This window comes from Sphaerodactylus townsendi, linkage group LG01 (assembly GCF_021028975.2).
Source record: "Sphaerodactylus townsendi isolate TG3544 linkage group LG01, MPM_Stown_v2.3, whole genome shotgun sequence".
In the NCBI taxonomy this organism is placed as follows: domain Eukaryota; kingdom Metazoa; phylum Chordata; class Lepidosauria; order Squamata; family Sphaerodactylidae; genus Sphaerodactylus; species Sphaerodactylus townsendi.
This window is the reverse complement of record NC_059425.1, coordinates 186781131-186795281: the sequence shown is the minus strand read 5'-3', so window position 1 is coordinate 186795281 and position 14151 is coordinate 186781131. Positions and strand designations below refer to the sequence as shown.

Below are 14151 nucleotides of genomic sequence, written 5' to 3'. Positions count from 1 at the left end.
TGCTCTTACGGTAAAGAGGAGCGTTGCAGATGAACTCTGACTGTTGATCTTAAATCAGGAGCCCAGGTGAGTACGCCCAATACTGGAAACCAAAGAGCTGGCAGAGTCACTCTTGTGTTAATTAACTCCTTCGGTGGGTGAAGAGCCAACAGCCCATTCAGCAGGCCCGGGGCAGAAGGAGATGGGGAAGTGGCTGCCAGCGGCCTCCATCTGTGCTCTTATTTTGCCTACCACAGACCTCCGTCCCAGGGGCCTCCAAGTTACACTCTCTGCAGCCAGTCCCAGCCCACCACAGAAAGGGAAAAGGGCTTAAGCTCACGGAGAGGTTTACCACAAAGTCGGCCGGAGCTAGCTAACTGCTGGGTCTAATCCTGCCAGCAAAGGGCTGGGACAAATTGTGAACCTTTGGCACTCAGATGGTATGGACTACAATTCCCATACGACCCTGCCAGCATGGTAGTAGCGTGCTGGTAGGGCTGATAGGAATTGTAATCCCTCAACCTCTGGAGAATACTCAAAATTCACTCCACCTAGACTTCAGGAGATCTTGGTCAGTGGACTGGCTATCTTCTATAGATAATGAGCAGGTATGGCATAGAGCAGCAGGAACGTAGTGGTTAGAGTAGGTGTACTCTAACCTGGAGGGACCAGGTTTGAGTCCCCGCTCTGCCTCCTGAGCTGTGTGGAGGGCTATCTGGGGAATCCAGGATTAGCCTGTACAATGCAAGCACTCCAGCCTGCATCCCAGCTCGGGTGACCTTGGGCAAGCTCAGTTCTTCTGACCTCTCTCATGGCTACCTACCTTGTTGTGGCAGGAGAGGGAAAGCAGAGTTTGGTACTCTTTGAGTCTCCTTACAGAGAGGGGGGGATATAACTCCATTCACCTCTTCTTCCTCCTCCTCCTCCCTCCTCCTTCTACGCTTCCCCCAGGGTGGATAATACACGAGCTCTGCTTAGCCTCATACGCCACTGCAGGGAGACGGCTCAGTTCATCCCTGACATAAGTTGCCACCCCTCCGACGAACAGAACTTACAGGAAAAAATAAGACCTTCCACTGAAAATACATGGACTATGGTCCATCTGAGAGGGCCAAGAAGATACTTGCCTTATTTTTGGGAAAATGCACGTTGCTACCCTCTTTCCAAGGAAAAAAATGAATTTGGAAACGCACCACTAGGCAGGGGAGGTTGAGTGAAGGAAGAGTATTTCCTTTTTTGGGGAGCTATCAGTACAGACGGCATTATATAAAAGCAATAGGGACATTTTTTAGAAAGGTGTTCAGCGGTAACTATTTCAGAACAAATCAGACAAGTTAGCCGTTCTTTGGGGCGAGACAGCTTCCCAGTTGGATCCCCCACCCCAGCCCCCTTCATGTTCCTTCCCACTTCCAAGCGTAATCCTGCTTTCAGGATTGAGGTGCGTCTCTCCATACGCCCTCCTAAGCCACCAGCACCCTATCAAGCGAGGCTGTGGGGCCAACAACCAACCGACAGGAGACTCAAAAGGGATTAACATGGCTGGCACAGCCCCCTCTCCTTGCCCAATCCAGCACTCATACCAGAAAGCGGTTCTCAAGCCGTCTCTTTAGTTTGGAGAGAGGAGACGCTCTGAGGGGGGGATATGGTTGAAGTCTATAAAATTATGCATGGGGTAGAAAATGTGGGACAGAGAGACATTTCTCTCTCTACTCCACAATACTAGAACCAGAGGACGCCATTGAAAAGAAATGCTGGGGAAGGATTGGGACTAATAAAAGGAAACACTTCCTTCCACGCAATGCGTGGTTGGTGAACATTTGGAGAATATAAGCTGCCACAGGAGGTGGTGATGGCCCACTCACCTGGAGAGCTTTAAAAAGGGAACTTGAACCTATGGATTTATAAGGAGAAGATAGATCTGTGAAAAGCTGCCAATCTTGATCCCTTACTTAGATCTGGAGATTGCAAAGGCCTGAGCAGACCAAGTGCTTTTCGGGAACAGCAGACGCATGAAGGCCATTGCTTTCTTACCTCCTGCAGGTGAACTCCCCAAAGAAACCTAGTGGACCACTCTGAGGAGCATAAGTGCTGAACTAGATGGTCTCTGTGGTCACAGATCCAGTAGGCTTGTTCTTATAATTCTTATGTCTCCCCTGCCAGCATGTGTCCATTTTTGCAGAAAAGAAATGTGACAGGCGTGCTGGGAAGAGTCCAACAAGACCTGCCAAAAGGCCAATTTGCCGGGATTCGCTGCAGCAAGTGGCAGCAACCATGGCTGCTTGGGGAGCAGGAAAAGGAAGGAGAGGGACAAATTCCGGCTGGAGACCAGAGCTGAAGTCCCTACACTTGGTCGGGTGTCCAGGAAGAGAGAGGCAATCTTCTTCCTGGAAGGCGTGGTGTCTTTCCACAAACCTGGCGATAAAAGTCGTTTGAAGAGAGTGGGCATATATTACGAGACAGTTGGGGGGGGAAAAAGATTCCACAAACAGATCGGCCGAAAGTACACCAAGGTCCCCAAGCTAAATTCCAATGATGCAAAGAAGCAACCTGTAGTATTTCACTGTCCGCGCCATTCACATTTTTTTTTCTCACGAGTAGTTATTGTTTCTCAGAACTTGTACTATTTCTTGTTCGTCAAGGAGGCACAGTGAGTTAAACAGGACATAGACAACCAACCCTCAGTCCTCCTCAGAGCGACAGGGAGTCAAACTTGCACGAAGCCTCCTCCAGATGTCTATGAACTACATTTCCCATCATCCCCTGCCGGATGATGGAAACTGTAGTCCGTAACATCTGGCGGGCCGCGAGTTTGACACCTATGACCAAGAGCATGGGGATAATTAACCAACTTCGCCCTATAGGTCTAGCTCCTGACAATTTATTCGAAATGGGTTTGAGTAGAGCAAAAAAAAAAAGGTCAGTCCCGATGCACTCACAGACGCTCGAGTTGTAGGGCTCATGAGAGATGACCCTCTTCTCCCAAGCTCATTTCAGTTACCCAAGAGTTGTGCTTAATTTTTCACTGGCTCTAACTCTAACATCCACTTACCTTCTCCAAATTTTGTTAAGCCTCCTTTCAAAGGCATGTTTTAGTGCCGTTCTATCAGCTGTGCTCAGTGGGAGATTTCATCGTGTATCCATGGAGGCCCGAGTGTGCCCTTGAAACTCTGGAGCAATTGAAACGACTGACCACATTTCGTTGTATTGTGAATTTTATCGGAATGTTAGAAACCGGTTGATTTTGCCCTTGTTTGACCAAAATTTTTAGACATTTGGATGATTTCATGGTTAGCTTTTTACTTAAGAATGAGGACAATTCTATAACATACACAGCAGCAAAAGTCTGTTACACACAGTAGAGTGCAGAGAACTCTGGTTGGTGTGACAAAATGGTATTAGGTCCTGGTACAGCAGTCAATAATTTGGACTCTGGATATGAAATCAGAAGTCTTTATTGGTTTGTCAGCAGACACTCAAACGCTCAGAAGCCAGATCTGGGGATCCTGGCTTCTGCAAACACATTTATTATTTTCTGTTTCCCACTCGAATGCCCCCTCCTATCTTCCCACAGATTAGTACAGTGGTGGCGAACCTATGGCACGGGTGCCAGAGGTGGCACTCAGAGCCCTCTCTGTGGGCACGCGCAAACAGAGTTGCTCCCCCCCACACACATTTAGGGCCACTGGGTCACTGGGTTCGATTATTAGCATTAAACTTAGGGTCCCTAGTTTTGGGGAAATAGTGTCTATATTATCTAATGTTAAGCGCCACAATTTAAGCCCACTGATTTTCATGCTTGAAAAACTAAAGCGCGATCCCACTACCTGGGAATGAGCTCCAGTTGCTACGACAATGGAGACTTGCTTCTGAGGAAACCCCCCTAGTTGATTGGAAGGAGTTGCACGGTTGCTTCAAAGCAACCTAGCGGCTATAAAGCTTACTCCCCAGTAGTAATGCATGCCTCAGAATAACCTATTTTTCTAAAGCGAAAACTTCAGTTATTCAGGTTAAATTGCCGTGTTGGCACTTTGCGATAAAATAAGTGGGTTTTTAAGCTGCAATTTTTGCCAAATTATTGGCACTTTTACTGCGATAAATAGAATTGGGTTTAAAACACGCAATTTGGCACTCGGTCTCAAGGTTTGCTATCACTGGATTAGTAGAACAATAAGGTGTGAAAGGCTCTGTTATGGAGTTCTGAATGTTTCAAGGCCCAGCTATAAACTTCTGCCCGGAGTCTCCTACCTCCCGCATTCCGGAGGCCTTTGGCAAGGTCGCCCACTTGCTATGTTGCTAAGTACAGCGATTAAGAACAAAAGGCCCATTAACATATGACAGATAGGTATATGAAAGGATGCCTCCCCCCTGCCCAGGTGTGGCTTTGGGCCCCGGAATGGTACGTGATGCTGGGAGGCAGGTGTGCCAGCACAACATTTTGTAGCATATACTGGTTGGTTTTTATCTGCCAGTCAAATGACTGTAAATAAGCTCAACTGAACAATGGGACGTAGAAGCCAAGGCTCCTGACATCTAGAAATTCTAGCTACCTCTCCAGCATACTGTTTGTACCGAAAAGACCAGGTTTTCTCCAGGTGTGCCATCGTGGAAAAGAGAGCAACCTGCAGAGGCATACCTGGACCAGAGTACGCCTGGTGCGCACTCAGTTTTCCGCCCCCGCTGCAGTGCCCCCCCTCCACGGCACACACCCCTCCGCGCCATCACCCCCCCCACACACACACACACTCTCTACTCTTTTGATAAAACAGTGCAGGAGAAGCAGCCTATTCCCTTCAGGCTGAAGGCTGACCTGGGTGGGAACTATACTTCCCATAAGACCTTGCGAGCCCCAAGGTCTCATGGGAAATGTAGTTCCCACCAATGTCAGCTAGAGGCCAACAGGCTGCCCTCCAGCCTGCGCTAAGTGTATTGGAAAAGATATGAGATGTGGAGGAGAATGCCGTTGGGGGGGGGATTTTACACCACCACCACCCCCGGCACGCGCCTGGTGCAATGCGCGCACCCCAGCCCCCTGGTAGCTCCGCCTCTGGCAACCTGAGACCTTCCCAGATATAAGCAAACACTTTGCCACCATAAACCATGGAGCTCTACCCAGCAGAAGCTCTTTCTGGGGTTCATCCAGGAGTCTGCAGGCACACCAGAGCCATTAAAACGACAACAATCCGCACACAAAAATTCAGAGACGCAACTCTGTGACACATGATGCAGCAAACACGGCAAAGAAGAAGAAGAAGAGTTGGATTTATATCCCCCCTTTCTCTCCTGTAGGGGAGACCTCAAAGGGGCTTACAATCTCAACAGTCACCTTCCCCCCTCACCACCACCAGCCAGGGTGGGTTGGAGCTGAAAGAGCTCAGAAGAACTGTGACTTCTTAAGGTCACCCACTTGGCTGAGCGTGTGTGGGAGTGCACAGGCCTAATCTAGATTCCCAGATAGAGACTTCCCACACACGGTTCAAAATTCTTCGGCAGATATAGAATCAAACCACACGGTTCCTCCTCCAGATTAGAGTGCACCTGCTCTTAACCACTAATACGCCACTGCTGCAAGAAAAAGGACAATGGCCAGGAAGTTTTTACTTAATGACTAATAGTTTGCAGTGTTCATTTTGATCTATCTTCAATAGGACTGAATTACTTCTCCAGGAATAAAATAAAACAGTGGCAAACGTGTCCATAACTACCATTCTGCTTCACCTTCACAGAAAAGCATGGGAGAAGAATCCCAGGTGTCCGAATTCCACAGAGACTTATACTTAGAATTCCTTAATGAGAACCCAGTTTTGAGCAGTTTATTTACAGAAATCTGTAAGCCAAAGATCACGATCGTACCAGATGGAATTCTCTTTTCCTCAAAAAGTATCCACCACTGGATTAAAAGAAAAACTGAGATTAAAGAGAAACTTGTAGAGGTTTGTCCCAGGCTACGAGATCCCTGGCTGCAGTATATTTCAAAACATTGGACAGAGCTTCAGAAAGAATCATTGCTGCAGCGCTGACGCTGCAGAAATCCGGGAGGCAATTCAAAAGAAAATGAGGAAAGAAACAGCTGCTGACGAAATTAAACTGTGGGCAACGAGGAATGACTCAAGCTACGTTAAGCCGCTCATTTCCTTGCTATAGCATGTCTCAGCCCCAGAGATGGGAGCCTTGTACAAGGCTGGAATTATTCAACAGGGCTCTTCTACATAGGTAATAGGGTTACACTGTGCCAAACATAGTTTGCAGAAAGTTACCCTGATGAACTATCAGGGACTGTGTTGCTCACCAATGCTGGACAGGTTGCTATCCTACGATTCCTACTATGGGCTTTTGCACACCTTAATGCAGTGTTCCCCAGCCTTTTCAACATCCACTTGATACCCCTTGACCTCCTTCTTTGCATATCCCACAGTGCCCCTGCCATCCCCCCCTTCCCACCTTGGTGTCCTTCCATTTTGCCACTCCCCCAACCTTCCCCTCCCAGGGTGGGGAAGCTGCAGTGGTTCATGACCCTGCCCCTGGAGCCCTGAGCCTTCCATGTCCTTTGCTATGTGCTGCAGTTGGGAGATACCACAAAAAAAGTGAGGGGGGGTCGGTAACACATTGCCGTGGGCACCCCTGGGATCGCTATTCACGGCACTTGGGGTTATATGGAGACCCTAGTTTGGGAATCATGCCTTAATGTGTCATAAGAACATAAGAGAACAAACCAGCTGGATGGATAGGGTCCCATCGGGTCCAGCTCTCTGCTGCTTTCGCGGTGGCCCGCCAGGTGCCTTTTTTTGGAGCTCACATGTAGGATGTAGGACTTAATGGCCTTCTCATGCGGCTATTGCTCCCGAACACCTGGTCTGTTAGGGCATTTGCAATCTCAGATCAAGGAGGATCAAGATTGGTAGCCATGTCGACTTCCTCCTCCATAAAATCTGTCCAAACCCCTTTTAAAGCTATCGGGTTAGTGGCCATCACCCACCTCATTGGCAGCATATTCCAAGCACTGTCAATCACCACGTTGCGTGAAGAAGTGTTTCAGCTTTTAATTGAGTCCTAATTCGCACCCCCCAGCATTTTCAATGAATGCCCCTGGTTCTAGTATACAGGCAGAGAAAAATTTCTCTCTGTCAACATTTTCTACCTCATGCATAATTTTGTGAACTGGTCATGTCCCCCCTCAGCCGCCTCCTCTCCAAACTAAAGAGTCCCAGGTACGCTGCAGCCTCTCCCTCATGGGAAAGTTGCCTCCAGTCCCTCAATCACATCCTCACGTTGCCCCTTCTCTGCACTTTTTCTATCTCCTCTATTATCTTGCTTTTTTGAAGTGCGGCGCATTCAAGAACTGGACCTGGTACTCCAAGCGCGGTCAGGTCCTTTCACTGCTTTATATAAGGAACGCATGACAATCCCGCGGTTTTATTATCAATTCCCTACACTAATGATCCCCCCAGCATAGAGTTTGCCCTTTCTGCACAGCTACTACATGCATTGAGTTGACATTCCATGGAACTATCATGTTAACACTGGAGGCTTTTGTGGCCTGAGTCGCTGTATATAGTAGGTTTTCTGGGCGATGTGACCCCGCTATTTGTGCATACTCCAATTCTGCCAGCCTCTGCATTTGGCATGTCTCAGAGCCTTCGCTTGGTAAGATGTACTTTTTACCGTGGACATGGCACCTCTCAAGATCTCAGCTCCACAGATGCAGACAAAGCTGATGTAACAGCAAAGAGCCTACCAGACCATGTGTGACTTCTCAGCCCTGACAAATCCACACAACCACCAGTTCATACATTTTACATCCTTTCCCTTCCGATTCGCTTTGTTTTATCTTTTCTAGTTTGATTCCAGATTCATTTAAATCTAATCCCTATTTCATTGCTTATTGAATGTCTCATCCCTGTTGGACTATACTAACTCACTCTACGCGTAATCCCGCTTTGGGTCTCGGGTGAAAAAGGCAGACTATAAAACAAGCGTAGCAAGGGAGCTAGAAAGAGTTGACATGGACATAGTTATTCAAATTTTGGGTGTATCTACACGTCCCCCCCCCCTTCGCTGCACCCCAGTACCTGCTGGCTGGCTCTGCGCCCCCCTCCCACATGGAGTTGAGACCACATGGAGGAGGGAGCAGCAGAATTACATTAGGTCCTGGCCTCAGCTATGCCAGCCACAGATAGTCACCAACTCAGCGTCCCCTCAGATGTTATGGACTGGTTCCCATCATCACTACCAGCATCATGTTGCGCGAGGTGAAATCAGGAGCTGTGGTCCATAACTATCTGGAAGCCTGGATTGACAACTGAAATGAAACGTGCTTCTCTAGAAGTCTCTAGCTTTGCAATGTTGGCTCTTCCGAGAAAACTGGTTCGATTTCCCACTCTTCCACATGAAGCCTGCTGGACAATCTTAGACCCACTCCTTCGCTTCTCTCGGAATTCTACTCAGTTCAACCTGCACCTCTGGGTGCCACTGTTGTGGGAGAGGAGATAATGGCAGAGTGGCGTTGAGACTCTTACAGTAAACAAAAGCGGGGTATAAAAACAAACTCTTCTTCTTCTAGGTGCCTAACTTCCAAGGGAGATGCAGCAACCACCATGTGAGCATCTAGCCAATCGCACCAGAATTGTGGCGATGGCTTGGTTTAAACAATTTGAACTTTGTACCATGGTTTACCAAAGATGTACTATTGAGGCAGAGTCTCAGCGGAAGAGTGGTGGAAGTCCTTCGGCAGACATCTTCAACAAGAGTTCCTTCGCTAGCTATGCCTAGTTTTTACAGCGGCAGCCTCCTCTGAAGGCGCCAAGAGAATTTTTTTTTCATATTTTGGTATTATTTCTTGAAAGCTCAGAAATTAACTACTTGTAGAAAATGCAGAAAAACATGTTATTTCTCTTTCAGTCTCTGAGTGCCTCACTTATTGACAATATTTATATCCTCAACCTTCTCTTGGGCATCACGAGACCCAAGGTGGGAAATAAAATAACAGTGAGAGTGAACAGAACGAAAAGCTAGTTTGCCAGCCTTTACTGAATTGATGCACTTGCCTAAGAAGACTTCATAAAATCTGGATATATAACATCTAGGTGAAGGAACTTATAAGACTGATGTGTATGTGAACATTTAATGTTTAGTTTACTAAAATATACAGGTGCTCGGGAGCAGCAGCAGCAGCAGCAGCAGCAGGCTATTGCTTTCACATCCTGCAGGTGAGCTCCCAAAGGCACCTGGTGGGCCACTGCGAGGAGCAGAGTGCTGGACTAGATGGACTCTGGTCTGATCCAGCAGGCTCGTTCTTATGTTCTTATTATGTTCTTATGTTCCTCCAACCTCAACCCCGTGTCACCAGCTCCTTCCTCCTCCTCCTCCTTTTCCCGGATGCCTATATCACCACACAACAGTTTATGGGGCAGTTGTGGCCACCAGTAGTCACAACCTTCCCAAAGGCCGTTCTTGATACACCTGTCCCTACTCCTCTGGAGGTAGCTGCAAAACAGCCCAGTGACTGTAATGTTTAAGAGGCAGCGGGGGAGAGAAGGCGAGGATAAGCATAGAGAGGGAGTGACCACCATACTTCTGCTAACGTTTTGCTTGTGTTTTATTTTTTTTACCCATTCTGTGTAGGCTCCACCCCAAATTAGGTCGTGTAATGCGGTGATTGGCTGGAAGTGGAGTCATACTGCAGCAGGTGGCTGGAGGCGAGTCATCGCATCACCACAGCTAGTCTTTTTAATAATAGGATAACATTAAGGCGTCACATAGAAGCTACTCTCGGGGCCCCATTCCAATTGTCCCACCCTCTACACTCCATCCTATTATCTCCTCAATATCCAGCATGGGTACAAACAGGTATCTGAGACACCGTGAGAGGAACTTGCTGAATGTCCTCATTTGGTAGGTGAGTCATGCAAAGGCCTTCGAGAAAAAAAAAATCGAGATGCCCCAAACTTATTGGGAGTCAAAAGACAACAACACGTAAAAACCAGAGATGTAGTTGAGTTACCACGGTCATGCCTCCTGCATGTCACTGCCATTTGACTGCACTCGGTTTACATTTTGTTCCCCTCTGTGCCGTGGGTCTGCAATGGGTGACATTTATGTCCACCTCTACCGAAGGTGAGGACTCTGGCTCAGAAAAATGTCTTGCCTCAATAGGAAGCTGTTGGTATGAAATCCGAGGCTTTGGATGATCTAGAGTGGTTTGTTTTGGGCTTGCAGCTAGCGGATATGACGTTTCTCTGGAATTTATACTAACTTTATATATTATTATTATTAGTAATAGATAGTTTTCCTTGAACAAGAGATGTTGCCTTCTACCAAGTCAGAACACGGGCCGGTCTTCCTTCAATTCCTTCCCTCCACTGTCTACTCTGGCAGACTGTGGTTCCTCTCAGTATTCAAGCCAAGACCCACGTTGCCCGACATCCCTTTGTGGAACACCCAAAACATGAACCTGGACCTTTGTCATGATGCCTAGTGGGAGCTGCTTCCAGCTTTCTGGGCTTTTGGGGGGGATGCACATATACATGGCTTTACGGTGTGTGATATTAACTGTTTCTACCGCCAGGTGCTGGTCAATGCCATTTCCAATGGACTAATACTCTTATCATACTGTCTGCATCTTTCCTTGTACTGCTCACATGAGGGTGGGAACCCTCAAAGATATTACTGCTGTATGCACGGGAAATGTCAATTCTGGCTTTCCCAAGCTGTCCTCTAGATGAATAAACCCCTGTCTTCTACAAGGTGTTGTTTCAATCATTGGGGATCTGACAACCTTCCATATACAAATCATGTGCTTCTTTGGTGACTTTAGCCTTTCTCCCAACAAAAAAGCCTTTTGCATTGGAGCTGCCAGTATTTCTCTCTCTGGCTGTGGTCTACTCTAGGGTCTCGCGGAGGAGGAAGAGGAGAAGAGTTTGGATTTACATCCTCCCTTTCTCTACTGACAGGAAACTCAAAGGGGCTTACAGTCTCTTTGCCCTTCCCCCCTCACAACAAACACCCTGTGAGGTAGGTGGGGCTGAGAGAGCTCTGAGAAGCTGTGACTAGCTCCAAAATCACCCAGCTGGCATGTGTTGGACTGCACAAGCAGATCTTGGTTCACCAAATAAGCCTCCACAGCTCATGTGGCAGAGCTGGGAATCAAACCGGGTCCTCCAGATTAGAGTGCACCTGTTCTTAACCACTTACACCACGCTGGCTCTAGAAGAAAGGCTGTTCCCACACCCTGCTGAGATCCTCTGATGTGAGATGCCCAGGATCGGACCTGGGGCTTTCTGCAGCATAGAATCAGCTCCATTACTGACACATGAAATCTATTCTAAATGGACTCTGGGTTTCTCTACGGCAGGGGTCTGCAATCTGTGGCTCTCCAGATCTCCACCTGGCCCTGGTGGCAGGGGCTGATGGGACTTGTAGTCCATGAACATCTGGAGAGCCCCAGGTTGCAGAGCCCTGCTCTACGGCAGTACTGTCTCCTCCTGACTGGCAGAAGATCTCCAGGTTCCTAAGGAAAGAACACACTTATTTTGCAACACCAGCTTCCCCAAAACCCCTCCTAAACTGTACATTGCTGCAAACTGAGGCTCTCTCTAGCCTAAAGCAAGAATCATCCTCCATGTGACGCATTCTCATGCTGAGATTTTTTCTATTATTTTATATGCCTTGTTTTTAAGGATTCCGCTTTTAATCCTCGTATCAGCCTTGGTGATTTATTTCTTTTTTTATGAGGTCTTTGCTTTACATACTCTGACCTTTGGATAGCCATCACGCCAGCCTGACCTTGGCAGATCTCAGAAGCTAAGCAAGGTCAGCTCTGTTCAGCACATGGATGGAGACCACCAAGCAAGCCCAGGGTCAAATATGAAGACAGACAATGGCAAACCACTCCTGTTTGTCTTTTGCCTTGAAAACCCCTTGCTACAGTAGGTAAGTCCAAGCAGCAGCACTTCAGATACTCGCGGACTACAAATTCCCCATTGGCCATGCCAGCAGAGGCTGATGGGAATTGTAGTCCATGAACATCTGAAGTGCCACAGCTGAACATCTGAAGTGCCCTCACAGGGGTTACCACATGCCTTGCCTACCCTTTTCACCACCATTACGACCCCACACTGCTTTGAACATACAGGGAGCAGCACAGAAATACACCGCAAAAAACACACACACATGCTCATACCTGGGAAATATGGATGAAAACCAAATGCTTCAAGGCTGACTCCAAAGCCCTACGCGAGTGGCGTAGGATAGTTAAGAGCGCGTGTACCCAATCTGGAGGAACAGGGGTTGTTTCCCAGCTCTGCTCCCTGAGCTGTGGAGGCGTTTATCTGTAAATTCAGATTAGCCTGTACACTCCCACACACGCCAGCTGGGTGGCCTTGGGCCAGTCACACAGCTCTTTCTGAGAGCTCTTCTTCAGCCCCACCCACTTCACAGGGTGTTTGTATGAGGGGGGAAGGGCAAGGAGATTGTAAGTCTCCTTTGAGTCTCCTGCAGGAGAGAAAGGGGGGATATAAATCCAAACTCTTCTTCTTCTTCTCCCAACTCCCATCCTCTCAACAACTCCCACCACCAACACACCGTCGTTCCAAGTATAATAAATGTCCCAAATCCCGCTATGACTCCATGAGATTGTTAATTATAATTGGAAAGCTCACGGTAAAACCTTACTGAGCAAATCTAGGTCTGGTTAGTGGGTTGACAGTGAGGCCTTTGCAAACCCTTTGAGAGCCCAAACTCACAGTGGGTGGCCATGAGGTTATCGCAACTGTTCTTAGTAATCACAGTACAATAATACCACTACGCAGCAACCTCCCCTGATATTAACATGGCTGTTAATAAAAAAACAGCGATAACACCACCTTTTAAGATTTTACACAGTCCATTGAAAAAAAATAAACCTATGATAGGAAACAAGTATTTAGGTCATTTGAAATGCCTGAAGCAGCTTTCTGGAGAGAAGAATCGCATTACATCCCCCCCAACAGAAAAAAATGACCTAAGTCAGTGTCATGGTTAGAATGTCAGGATCCAAACTGGGAAGTCCGGGGGGTTCAAATCCTCTGCACTCCACGCGATGCTTCCTGAGTGCCTCCCCCAAGTCAGCCCCCTTTTCAGCCCAACCTTCCTTGCAGGGCTGTTGTGAAAATGGGAGGGCAGAGAGAAACCACACATGGCCCCCTGAGTTCCTTGAAGCTGAAGGGCAGAAGAAAAACGTCGCATTTTAAAATGCCCCCCCCCGCCCCCCGCCCCCCCGTTCCCTAGTAAAGCCTTACTCCATGAATCTAGCTAGCCTGGTACTAAAACATTGCAGAAAAGGCACATTTTCGACACACACGAGGCAGTGGGTAGGGGAATGAGCGTTTTTTGAAAAATGCTCAGTAAACAGGCCTTCAGGCCAAAACCAGAATACAGATTCCAATAACAGAAAAATGGATGGGGACAATTACCGCAATTACGCCGGCAACAGCAATCAATAATATAATGGCGATAAACAGCAGCGATGGGCAGGATGATTTAGCAATAATTAATAGAGATAATAAATAGGGCAGCGAATAAAGAGGATGAGGGTGGATGACACAATAAGGCAGCAAGGTTGCTGATGATGATGATGATGATGAAGAAGAAGATGATGATGATGGTGGTGGTGATGAGAATGGCTTTGGATGGGGATAAGCTTCCACCAGGTGCACCGGCAGCGATGCCCGTCACCACGCGGCATGTCGGGGAGATCAAGACGCCCCCCTTCCCCAACAGGGTCCCCCCCCCCCCCCGCCTCACCTCCAGCTGCTTCCAGGGCCCCCCATCCCGCCTCCGGGGTGACGGCTCCGGCTCCCCGCCTCGGTCTCTGCCGGCGCTGCCTGCTTGGTCCGGCGCCTCCAGCTCCATGGCCGGCCGGAGGGGGGAGGAAGGAGGGAGGCAGCCTCAGCTCCGGCCAGCCGCCCGCGCCGAAGAGACGGAGCCCGGCGGGCAGGCGAAGGCATGCGCGCGCACTCCGCGGAGTCGCCATCACCGAGGGCGGCGGCTAGAGCGGCGTGCGGGGGAAGAGAGGGGAGGGCAGCCTCGTCTCTGTGGTCGGCCGAAGCCAGAGCGGCGTGGCCCTGCTAGGAAGGGGGGGAAAACATAGAGTCTGAAGCTCCCAAGGAAAAAAATGGTTAATCGGTGGCGACTGTAGAT

The 14151-nt window shown here is 48.4% G+C and overlaps 1 protein-coding gene across 1 annotated transcript in view; it reads right to left on the bottom strand.

The window, feature by feature from the left end:
• LOC125438210 (phosphatidylinositol 4-phosphate 5-kinase type-1 gamma-like) overlaps positions 1–14151 on the bottom strand; it is a 118524-nt gene that overhangs the window by 102924 nt on the left and 1449 nt on the right. Inside the window, 1 exon segment of the mRNA XM_048506478.1 lies at positions 13756–14078. Within this exon segment, the coding sequence (XP_048362435.1) occupies positions 13756–14078 (323 nt within the window).